The 13,344-nt window shown below is 34.0% G+C and overlaps 1 protein-coding gene and 1 long non-coding RNA gene across 2 annotated transcripts in view; one reads left to right on the top strand and one right to left on the bottom strand.

Annotated features, from left to right (window-relative positions):
* PIK3CB (phosphatidylinositol-4,5-bisphosphate 3-kinase catalytic subunit beta) overlaps window positions 1-13,344 on the bottom strand; it is a gene marked incomplete at its 5' end in the record, with an annotated part of 87,526 nt that overhangs the window by 43,648 nt on the left and 30,534 nt on the right. The window contains 4 exon segments of the mRNA XM_079155013.1: window positions 916-966; window positions 3,440-3,570; window positions 6,192-6,288; window positions 8,029-8,280. Of these exon segments, the coding sequence (XP_079011139.1) occupies window positions 916-966; window positions 3,440-3,570; window positions 6,192-6,288; window positions 8,029-8,280 (531 nt within the window).
* LOC306670324 overlaps window positions 3,495-13,344 on the top strand; it is a 49,804-nt gene continuing 39,954 nt past the window's right edge. Inside the window, exon 1 of the long non-coding RNA XR_013766380.1 lies at window positions 3,495-4,472. This is a non-coding gene — a long non-coding RNA (uncharacterized lncRNA). The remainder of the gene's footprint in view (window positions 4,473-13,344) is intronic.

Consider the following 13,344-nt stretch of genomic DNA (forward strand, 5'->3'; position numbering starts at 1 on the left):
GAAAAGAGCCTAGGCCAGATCTCTCTCCAAGTAGCACAAATCAACCAGTGCTTTGATGATCTGAGAATGAGAAGAACATACATATTGTCTCCATTAGGCTTCCTAGACTCTATATCATTAACATTCTGTGTGTAGAATGGTTGTGCTGAAGACACTTAAAAATAGTAATGGGAGGCCAAGAAAAAAGATTATTAGATTAGGGCTCAACAAAGTCTAAAGTTAGAAAGTCAAAAAACTTAAAGATCCATTCTCTGTTACTTTCTCTTGTAGTCCTAGGACGGTTTACTCTTAGCCATGCACATGAAGGTCCAATTCAAGTCTGCATTTCCCAGCCTGGCTTGTATTATGTATAGTTGTGAGATCTGGCCAATGAGATGTGAGCAGAAATCAAAACACTAACAGTATCCTCTAAATAAGACTGGGGCATGGCCTCCAGTCTCATTTTCATGCTCCTGAAGCCTGTAACAGCAAAATGGGAAGCTAGAGCTGAAATATTAAATTATGAAATGGGAATTATATGCTAAACATGGTAGAACTCTAAAGTGGAAGACATACAAATCCCCACTCTGTGATTCTTGTCCTTATTACACCTGCTTTGTTTCACAAGAGAAAACAGTCTCCTTAAACTGAGTAATATTCACTAAGATCACTGTTAAGCTCCAAGGTGCAACAGCATCCCTTAGAGATGGCTGAACCTACACTTGTATTGCAAAACAGCTTACTAACTAAACACAGATAGTCCATAAACTGAACTGCCACTTAATAAAACACTAGTATATGCATACTTACCCACATTCACATACTCTTCTTGCATGAGTTATGGTCTTCCACAAATTCATTACCATAAATGAAATGAAGGTACGTAATGTATATACAACTCTATTAAGAGAGTGATTTAAAACTCTTGATACTTACTGCTACATTAGCACTATCACTGCTTGCAATCTCAGCTGCCTTTTCAATAATCTGTTTAAAAAAAGGTTTTTAGTTAAAATTTGGTTCCCATGTTCATAGAATTTTAAGTGTACATAACTATTCCTGTACTTAGATTACAAGGGACTACATATGGTCTCGCATTTCAGCACTTTACAATGGAAATATGAATTTAAAAAGCAAAATAGTGCTTCCCAAGTGCTTGAAACCCTTGGCAACAGGCAAACAGTGGTATTACTCTAAGAGACTGCAACTCCCTAGGGGGCATTGGGATTATCTGTAAATAAAACAAGTAGTGGCTTGCGTACACATACACACACATATATACATATTTTTAGAAATATAGATAAATGAATCTGGTTAAAAAATGCAAAAGTACATAAAAGTTACTAAATGTAGAACAAGCTCTGGTCATTTCCCCTTCCCACCTTAAGTAAAAGACACCAAAAGTAGAAGCTGGACTAAAGGTGTACCTCAGTAGGGAAGTACTTGCTGAGTCCTGGGTTTGATCCCAGTACCTCTACAAAAAAAAAAAAAAAAAAAAAAAAGGAGAAGAAAAAGAAAAAGAAAAGTAAGGACTAGGGAAAGCCTAAAAATATTTTTTAAATTCATTAAGTTTAAAGGTGCTCACTCTTGAGAGAAAGGAAACTCACTGGCCTAGTGGGAAGATCAGTGGATAAACAATCAGAAGATTCATGTCCTATTTCTGTGTTATGCAATTCTAAGTAAATAATTTATCTATGTTCTCATGTGTAACATGATAATTCCCATTCTATTTCATAGGGATATTGTGATAAAGTGAAATTATAGTTACTAAAATTAAGCAATAGCCATAAAATTGGCTTGAAAAGCAAAATGTATACAAGGGGTTACAGCAACAAAGTTAAAGAAAAAGAACAAGACCTATGGGAACTTTTGCCTTTTACGTAAGTATTGCTTATTTTATAATAACCATATATAACTTGCAAAATAAAGGAAAACCAATTAAGTATTAACATGTTTACACATATTTAAAAGCTAAAATCTCAATCCCTAATTAAACTTCTTCGAGACGGCCTTTCCAAGAGACTAGAAAGGCAAAAGGAAGTTTAGTGACCAGTTTATGGATGACTATGGTCAATAGTCAAATACATTTTAAAGAAACTTCTCTTAAAACCTTAGATTAAATTCACTTACATTTGCATAGAATGCTATATTTGCAAAAGTGCTTCAAAAAGCATATAATTTGAACCCAAATAAACTATAATTTACTGTTGAATCCAAACCATAACTGAACACAGTAACAGTCATTATATTACATGTAGCACAAGTAGTTACAGCTTACGGAGAAATTTCTCTCCATGGTTAACTAAAACTACCACAAAAATACAATGAATGATTCAAAATCCATTTTTTCTACTTAATGCATACTATATTATTCCTACCGTATTTGAAATTTCTGTTACAAGAAACACAAAATTTAATTTGCTTCTAAATCAGCAGTCAGAAAAACATTTTTAAAGGACTTGAAGTAAAAAGTTACCTCTTGGGTAGATAAAATTTAATTAAAGTCAAAATGAGGTAAGAAACATTGAGTTACATAAATTAAATGTACATAATACTTTTAAAAATATTTCCTTTAGTGTTGGGGATGCAGTTTGGTGATAGAACGCTTGCTTATTAGCACAGGTGAGGCTTCTGGGTTCAATGCCCAGCACCTCTCATGTAGGGGAAAAAAACAAAACCAAAAAACTCTACAGGTCTTATAGTACTAAACATTAAAATGCAATTAAGTTTAATGTGGATTAATTTGTATATTATTTAGTAAAACATCAATCTTTAAAGGTAGTTTGTTCTCAACTGGATTAAGAAAAAAGGATTCTTTTTTCTTTTTTGAGATTTTGTTCAAAAATTTCTGCCTAAAAATCAGCACCAACCAATCTGAAACAAGAATGCCAAACCTGAAGATAAAAATGACATCTTAGCTCTCTTAGAATAAAAATGATCATAGTCTTATTTTTAGTCCTAACCAGATAATCTCCTTACCCTCCAGACATACAATTCACATACTAAGGAAATACAAAAATGCTAAACAGTCCTACTAATAGTAATATTCAACATAAATAATCCAGTTTTTGAACATCAACTCTAACACAATAGTGATTTTATCTTCAATTTCTGAACCAACATGCTAGGTGAGTTTCACTGAACATTTTATGTGTTCAGTTATATACTAATGTATTTATAGCCTTTTTACATTGAAAAAGACCTCAGAACAATTACAATTTCCTCACTTTATAACTAAGGAACATGGACTCCAGAAGCCATGGCTTACTTGGTCAATGATATTGCCAGAACTAACAGGGATTGTGGGCTCCCTGCTACACCTTGTCACTGAACCAAACCATTAACGTGTGAAGTTTTAAAGCAAAGTAGACATGTTGAACTTAAACTACAAACACACAAAGCTAGGAAATAATATTTTAAATTATTTCATGCATAGCAGCCCTTTAAGTAATTAGCTTACCTTATCAAAGGGAGGGTAATAATAAGGTTGTTTTTTATTCTCTGGAAATTTAATATGCAAAGCTGTTGCATTTTCAGTATATGGATTTGTTTGAACAGTTCCCATAGGATTCAACATTTCTTCAAGTTCATCTAAAATATGCAAATAATTTTAATTCTTAAGAAACATTTTCAAAACTAAACAAAAAAAAAACTATAAGGTATCTCTCCAATGAAAATGACATAAAAAGTACTGTTACTTAAGAAAGTTTGGCAGATGGTTCTATCGGTAAGCTCTAGCTTTCTATTAAAGCTTGGAATAAAACTTCAGTGTGAGTTTGAACATATCTTTAAAATGAGAAAGTTAACAAAAATCTATAATGACTACCTCTTTCTTCATATTGGATAAGACTTCTCAACTCTGAAAAAAGTTCAACTGGAACTGCTCTTCCTATACTAAAATTAGGTGACCCACAGAAACCATTTCATCACTGCATTTTGTTGTTGTTCTTATTAGTTATACGATAGTAGAATGTATTTTAAAATCTTATACATTTAAGGAGTATAACTTCCCATTCTTCTGGGTGGACATGACATGGAATTACATTGGTTGTGTATTCATATATGCCCACAGGAAAATAATGTCCGATTCATTCTATTATCTTTCCTATTCCCATTCCCTCTTCCTTCCCTTCATTCCCCTTTAACTAATCAAATGAACTTTTAATCTTCCATACTCCCACCTTATTGTGATTTATCATCCGTACATCAGAGAAAACATTGGATCTTTGGTTATTTAGGATTGGCTTATTTCACTTAGCATAATAGTCTCCATTTCCATCCATTTGCTGGCAAATGCCATAATTTCATTTATCTTTATGACTGAGTAGTATTCCCTGGTGTAAACGTACATTTTCTTTATCCAGTCATCTGCTGAAGGGCACTAGGTTGATTCCATAGTTTAGCTATTGTGAACTGAGATGCTATAAGCATTGATTGTGGCAGCATCACTGGAGTAAACCATCAGATTTTAAGTCCTTTGGGTATAAACCAAGGTATGGGATAACTGTTTCTTTTTTGCCTGTGTGGGAATAAACCTGACAATTCTAGAGCTAATTGATATATGCAAAGCTGATTCTGTTCACTTATTGTTTTTATCATACATTTTCTTAAGAGATGAAGTCAGGTTCAAGGTAATGGCAAGTTGATACCACCAAAAATTATCATTTTCATTGATAATGATAACTGTCAAGTTGCCTGACGATTCTGGAGCACATATGTGAGGTTAAGATTTTCAAGAAAGTACAGGTTTCACTCTATTGTGAAAATACAGTTCATGTCAAACAGCTCTCCTATATTTGAGCATGATTAGTGAAGATTATTGGAGGTTTAAGCAGCTGAAGGTAGATATAACAGAAGATACACACACGTGTACCCACAAACAGATACAGTTAAACTGCACAGAGTTTTTAAGTGCCAGCAAATAACTTATTATCCAAAAATAATTTCTCAGGTAGCAACTCCTAAAGTAACATTTTCAAATGTTTGTCACAAAATAATTTAAAAAGTCAAATTAAGTTCACAGTGTTGCCAGGTGTAGTGGTGCAGGCCTGAAGTCCCATCAACTCAGCAGGCTGAGGCAAGAGGATTGCAAGTGCAAGGCCAGCCTCAGCAACTTAGAAGCAACTTAGCCTAAGACTTAGACTAAGCAACTTAGCCTGTCTCAAAGTAGAAAATTAAAAAAAATTTAAAAAAAAAAAAAAAAAAGAGCTGGGAATGTAGCTCAGGGGTGAAGTACCCCTGGGTTCAATTCCTAGCATATACACCCTCTTCAAAATTTCACAATGTTAACAAATATACTAACAAACTATAAAGACAGAAATGAGAAATAAAAACACTATTATAAATGAAAACGACTTCAAAATTTCTAAATTTTGAGTAAAGCAGTACAGAATAATGGAAAGAGCAATCTTTCACTCAAATCCTAAGTGTAGACCAATAATGAAAGACTTAGTCTCTCTGATCATTACTTTATTAATTACTAAGTGAGAATAAGCCATCTATCTGATTTGATCAGGGTTCTTTAAGTAATATTTGAGTAGTGCTGTGGAAAGGACTCCATTTACCTCAAACTTTAGACTAAAGCCAATTAATAAAGGTTTTTACTACCTATCCCATTTTAGTGAATGCTCCTTCAACTAATTATTACTAGTTAGCACAACTAGGAACAATAAAGATTGTTATAAAAAAGACATTCTGGGTTGGGGTTGTACCTCAGTGGTAAAGCACTTGCCTAGCATGTGTGAGGTAGTGGGTTTGATTCTCAGTACCGCATATAAAGAAAATAAAGGCCCACTGACAACTAAAAAAAAGTGTCAAAAAAAAAAAAAAAGACATTCTTCCTTAGGAGGATTTCTATAAATAAATAAATAAATAAATAAATGAATAAACAAAATGTTTTTGGCTGGAGATAAAGCTCAATGGTGGAGCATTTGCCTAGTATGCATGAGGCCCTGGGTTCAATCTCCACCACTAAACTAAACTAAAAATGTTTAAAGCAAGAACACATTCATTGAAAGAAAAAATACACTCAGAAACACAATCATTTTATGAGTATATGAAAATAATCTGTGTAAATCTGTTTTACAATAAACAAAAACACAAAGTAACAGTTTATTTATTAAGACTCAAGAAGGGTGAATTATAAAGATACAGTATCAATAAGTCAAAAGCTAGTAACTCTTTAACACTAAGGATTAGGATGTAAATCTTACCAGGAAATGAAGACCAGCTGTGCAATATTATGTCTCCAGACCTCAATTGTCCTTTAAAGTCAAAAACCATGGTATTTACCCATGCTACAGGATAATGCTGTTGAAAAAGATAGCACTGAATAAATATGCTAAGAATGAACTTCAAGGTGTGAACATGTTCATGTCCTTTGTTTCAATGTTAATTCTAGATATTTCTGAATTTCTAGATTATTTCCAAAAAAATCACCAAAAATGAAAACAAAACATACCTGGCAAAATGTTTAACACCTTTATAATGGTAAAGGAAAATCCTAAAAACCAATTAATATACCACAATAAAATAGTATAACATTAAATGAAATATACCCTGTACAGTGTTTGAAAATGAGGAAATTTTAAAGATCAAAAAAATATATATTAGGGCTGGGGATATAGCTCAGTTGGTAGAGTGTTTGCCTCACTTTCAAAAGGCCCTGGATTCAATCCCCAGCACCACACACACATACACACACACACACACATCTGAGGGGCTGGGGTTGTGTGGCTCAGTGGTAGAGCACTTGCCTAGCATGTGTGAGGCACTAAGTTCGATTCTCAGAACCGCGTATAAATAAATAAAATAAAGGTCCATTGACAACTAAAAAAATAATTTAAAAAATGAGTGATATATCAAAAAAATATGAGTGATATGTATCAGGTTATGCTTTAAGTACTTTTAGCCTATATGAACATGGGAGGAGGGGATGTCTCTAAGGTCTGTAGAATTCATTTATATAGATAAAAAGGAGACACTGAAATAGTAGGGCTTTTATGAAGACATTTGAAGATTTCATTAATTTGGCCATGGTATATCAAAAACCTCATAAATACTCAAACACTATGAGGAAAATCCTATATGGAGATAGGGAAAAAAATTAAGGAACTTACTTTATGTGACTTTTCAGTCATTAAAATTTACTTTTAAAAGAATATATGATAATAACCAGAGGAAGGGCTGGGGATATAGCTCAGTGAGTAGAGTGCTTGCCTGTCAAGCACAAGGCCCTGGGTTGAATACCCAGCACCGTGACAAAAAAAAAAGAAAAGAAAAGAAAAGAAAAAGAAAACCAGAGGAAATGCTTAATTCCCATGTGAAGAAAAAAAGGACACAAATTTTTATAGAGAAATTTAGCGACTATATTTTTAAAACATAAAATTCATCTTTACTCCCCAAAAAGAACTTAAGAAAAAAAGAAAAATTGAAAAACGCTTGTTTAAAAATATGAAATAGAAGATGAAAATGTGAGAACAGATATATCAGCCTTAATTCAGGATTTCAAAATCCAAGAAGCTCTGAAAACTAAAATTTTGTTCATAACTAATGTGGCCAGAGATGACAAAAAGTTAATGATAGTCTTTACTCGCCGCATTTAGTATGAATATTCATATTACTCCAAATGCTGATGTGTTTCATTACACATTTGTGCCCTAGACCCCATAAGGTAGGCAGAGTGAGGTTCAATCTATGATCTTTCTAATATATCACAAAATGGTGAATTCTTCAAACATAACTGCACCTGAAATTTTGATTAAGAGATTGTGGACCAGTTATTTTAACATAATTTCATTCTTTTTTAACTGTATCTTCCTAAAAGTGTTATATTTGTAATGAAATACATTATGAAACTTACTAAAATAAATTGGTCAAAAGAATGTTGAATGAATAAGGCATAGTCATGGAGATTTATTGTCTCTTGAAGTCAGTTCTTAGGGACAAATACTAAATGATATAATTTAACTTACATTACTCAATTTTTTCTAAAAGTTTTAAAATTATCTGATTGTATGAACAATTTTTCAGAAGTTAGAATATCATTACCACTTTCCCAGCTTTCCTGATGGTCTGATATTTAGAGGGATTTATAGTTTTTGTTGATTTCTTCGTTTTTACTTTATCCAAAACTGCATAAACCGCAAAACATAATCGAGCCATTCTTGGCAAGTCACAAATATTAATATCAAATTCCAGTGGTTCATTCCAAATGTGATCATTTTTCCCTGATATCTCTGAGCTTACAATGGTTTTACACAGGAGCTCGGTACCATGAAAAAGACCAGCCCTGACATGAACCTGCAATGGAAGAGAAGAAAACAAACACCAATCATGAAAACTGTATCACCAAAACATTCCTACTCTGAAGAATGAAGAAATGTGTACAACAAACTATGGAAAGCCTGTTTCTCTGTAAGACCATCACACTGTAATTGATCAGTATGCTATTCACTCAACTATGCTTAGTTTAAACTGTTTTCATTAAGCAGACCATCTACAAAATCACACAATGGTTGAAATGCCAGGGGTGTTGATGGGTTAAACAGGGTTAAAGAAACAAACATAATAAACATAAAAACTACTATCACGTGCTTAACTCCCACTGACTTCATTTACTTGGGGTCTTGTCTGTCTCTTCTAAATATCTGGGAAAGAAAGAATGAATGAGAAGGCTCCAAACATTTGTTTTACTTCTACATAATCTATGAATTTGTCATTATAAATTAAGAGTCAACTAAAGATATTTTATGTATACCTATAATTATCCCATATATCACTGTTCTTCATTTTTGCCCTAAAGGCTCATCTGTAACCTGTGTTACAGGTTCAGGGAGGTCTATGAACAATTTTATGTTTGAGATTTGAAAAAAAAAAAAAAAAAAAATTTGTTTACAGTAAAAGAAGAAAATCGATTACTCCAAACGATGGATTATGAAACAGTTAAGATTATAGTAACAAGGATCACAAAGGATTACTAAAACACTGGTAAACACATCAGCTAATTCTCTTCAGTTACAAAAAAAAGGGGGGGGGGGTGTTCCTTCTATTCAAGTCTCTGGGCCCATCCTGCTACAACTCCCCAAGCACTCTAACTGGGCTCCTTTGTCCTTACCATTGGGAAAATCTCCCTCCCCTGCAGGCTATCAACCTGCAAGTCTCTCCCATTATCAAACTCAAACAAAAATCATCCTAAGAAGCTAACATAATCACCTGCTCTGTACTATGAAGAGAATGGCACCTGTATCTATGTAAACACTCTTTGTCTCTTTCAGTCCATCATGAAGTATATACAAAGGAAAAACAGATTTATGATATAATCTCAAATGAAATCAATCAAAATACTGAAAGCATGCTCACACTGTGACCATGTGATGGAAAAGAATATGAATAATAATTTATACTAGAATGGCAAGAATACTGATGACTTGTCATCCCCTTAAATGACCACTGATTTTATGTTATCTTTATAGTATTTAAAAATTTATGTTCTATAAAATATCATAAAATATCTATATGCTCCAAATTTAAGATCCTCTATATAGACAAAATGCCCAAACTCATCCAATTTAATGAAAGCACAAATAAAAACAATTTTGTGTGTGTGTGTTATTTTTAAAAATAACCACTTGTGTTTTCCTCCCTATTTCTAAACAGGCACTTTCAAGATTTACTCATAGCCATAGCCTTAAGCAACCTTTGTTAAAATCCATGTCTCTAAACTAGTTTAAATGGTATTTTCCTGTGTACTCAGAAATGAGTTTAAAAATCTAAAGACTTTCATTTTTAGTTTGTGAAGATGGTAAGTAACATTATAAAGAAGGATTTATATAACAACACTTTTAGGAAATCTGTAGATTCACCTTATATGCTATACTTACATTTTCTATAAGAAAACTAACAACACTAGCATTTTAACAGCCAACATAGACCACTAGACAGAACAGGAATAAGCCCCTGGCAGGGTGTTGATAAGTTGCTCAGGCTAGTCTTGAATATCTATGTTCAAGAGCTCCTCCTGCTTCAACCCTCTCATAGCTGAGTCTAGACATGCATACACTATCATACCGAGCTAAGAGAAAGCATTTTAGCATGCATTTCATTGTTCACTTTCCTAAGTACTTTATTCTGTAAATAAAATTTAGCTGCTTAAGTGAATCATAAAACAAGTACCTTCTCCAAAGCAATTAGGAAACAGCCATCATCAGTCTGTATCATCTCTAGTGAACTCTTTAAGACTGAAGAAATGATCAATTTCACAGCCTTAAACATATAACCAAAAATTTGTATGACATTATGTACTCAACACTGTTTCTTCATTTAAATGAAATTTACATCAACTCCCAAATCACTCAGATTTAAAAATGAAGGCAGTCTTCACAGACATTAAGAACATGGCTTTCTTGGATAAGACCTGCATTTTACAGAATTTTGCCTCCTTCACTTTCAAGTGTTAGAACCCTGAGCAATGTCATTTCATTAGGGGTATCTTTTTAAAACAAGAATAATAACTGAACCTACCTCAAAAGAGTTGATGAAATGCTTAAACAAAATAAAACATAAAACTTGGAGCACAGTGGCTATTTGACTATGTAATAAACCGTAATTAGTGTTAGTAAAATTATAAGCTAGGAAGAAAGAGCATAAAACTGCTCTAGTTTCCACCCTGGATTCACAGGTTTTCTTTTCCTTCTTTGTTTATCTCAGGCAGACTAAGTATCAGTTAACAAAAACACAGTGGAGAGGAGTTCAAATTTATCAGAAGGTTAGAAAGGCTCTACCACTGTTAAACCAAACATTTTTGTAAAGGTCGAAGTCATTGCATTTAGGAATACTAAGTAGGAATATAACAAACAATTAAAAGCTCCACTTCAGGATGTAGAAATGTTTGGCTGTAAGGGAGAATGTTAAACTAGAGGGAAGGAGGGTGGTAGGAGGCTGCTGCTGTGATTTTGGGGAAAGATTAAGGACTGAAGGTCAGGAAGATGACAAAGGAATGCATAGGGCAGGGTGTTAATGAGGTATGCTCAAGGAGATATGCTCAACTGATTAGACATGGTAAGGCACTGGGGCAACTCTAGTTCTTTACAAAATATAAGAGGAAAGGCAGCCAAATGGGAAAAGAACAAATTGGGGACACTAAATAAGAGTTGGCTTTGGAAATGTATATATAGTGAGTGAAAACAGCAGTTGGAGCTGAATAAATATCTGGTGTCTAGAGAAAAAGGCTTGGCAATCGTAAGCTGAGGTGATACAGCTTTTCAAGTTCCTTGTAAGGAGAATACTCAGTAACTGCTTTCCAAGGTCTGAAGAACACTAAGTGACAGGAAAATCAACTGAGAGATGCTGAGGTAGGGCCCACATGCCTGAGGCGAACAACTCATCTGACTTCTAAATTTCTTGAATTCAAACTCTCTACTCCTTTCCCTCAGCCTTTTCCAGTCACATCTTGTATTTGACTTCCCCATGTCTTAGCACCTCCAAATCACTAATTCTCACATCTCAGTGTTCAACAACCTTCTCTTCCAAATCATTCCAACATTTCCACAGTAAAACAGACTTGCCCTCATTAAGGCCTCTTTTTTTTTTTATTTTTAAAATTTTTTTATTGTAAACAAATGGGGTACAACTTGTTTCTCTGTTTGTACATGAAGTAGAGGCATTTGTGCAATCATACATTTCATAGGGTAATGGTATTTGATTCAGTCTGTTATTTTTTCCTTCCCCCCACCCCTCCCACCCATCTTTTTCCTCTATACAGTCCCTCCTTCCTCCATTCTTGCCTCCCTCCCACCCCCCATTATGTATCATCATCCACTTATCAGGGAGATCATTCGTCCTTTGGTTTTTTGAGATTGGCTTATCTCACTTAGCATGATATTCTCCAATTTCATCCATTTGCCTGCAAATGCAGTAATTTTATTCTTCTTTATGGCTGAGTAATATTCCATTGTATATAAAAAATATGGAATGCTTCACGAATTTGCATGTCATTCTTGCGCAGGGGCCATGCTAATCTTTTCTGTATCGTTCCAATTTTAGTGTATGTGCTGTCAAAGCGAGCACAAGGCCTCTTTTAATAACTGATTACAACAACCAACAACCTACTTCTCCACTTCTCCATCAGCTTTATCTTCACTGTCACCAAAACTCTCTGCAAGTGCCTGTCTCTCCTTTTCACACTCATCTAGACATCCACATCCTGGATGAACCTAATTACCTGCTTCTTCTCCATGCCACATGATTCTGGGCAAAAGCACCATAACTGACCAATTACAAATGTAAAATAATTATTCCATCACTAGAAAAATCATTTCTTATTCTTCTTTCCTTCACTGATCAGAACTTCTAATGTTTACTATGAGATAATCAGCCTGTCACATTCACTAAAGCTACACAATTTCTTTTGATGCCCTGTTTAAGCTTTTTTGTCAGGTCTCCTGTTACTCCAATATGACATGCTGATGTGACAAGATTCTTCCTAGCAATTTATTCTATTTGTAAGTTACAGAACATCAGAACAATGAAATACTATTCCACTGTTACTCATAAGGAAAATAAATCATTCAGAAGATCAAATTATGTACCTAAAAATAAGAATTCAATACTTACCAAAGAGAAATACACCGTTATTACTAAATAGTGACATCGTGTGTGGGGTGGGGTACAGACTAAGAACAGGGTATGTGTTGGGATGGTATAGAGACATTTTTAAGAATTTTTTTTTTTTTTTTCCTGGAAAATGCAGGTTACTTCATAGGCACCTGACACTCCACACAGTTCCATAAAAGGCAGGAAGGGGTAGGGAGAAGTATCATCTACTCATATTATGAATCCATAAGATGACTAACTCCACCCTAGGCTCAGTATATATTTGATCTAAATAGACACAACAAAGTGTCTGCTGCTCAATCCTACCCCAAGCCCAGTTTTGAGTACAGAATTTCCTGAAGGATATGCTATATATTTCTTTGGTAAGTTCAAATACTAATATTCAAATAAAGATAAACCATCACAAGGCTGAGTATGGAAACTGGACCAAATTAATTTGGTGTCTCATAGAATGACCTTTTCTTAATTGTGCAGTCAATATGGTATTTTGTGTCTACCTAATGAAAGACATTATAGGAAACACGTAAGTAAAACAATGTTTTACCTACTACTGTGATGCTGGCAGTAGTCCTGGTGCTCAAAAATCACCCACTGTGTCTTCCTCAGAAAGATTCATGAAATGCTTCTCTCAATTTATGGAATCATGAACTACAAACTTATGAAGAACTAGGCTGTTTTTATCTTACAGCAGTCTAAATATTATAACTGATCAAGTTTTCCCTTTGCTCTGTCCACTACTTCTATACCAAGAAG

This window comes from Sciurus vulgaris (genome assembly GCF_902686455.1).
Source record: "Sciurus vulgaris genome assembly, chromosome: 10".
NCBI classification, from domain to species: Eukaryota; Metazoa; Chordata; class Mammalia; order Rodentia; family Sciuridae; genus Sciurus; species Sciurus vulgaris.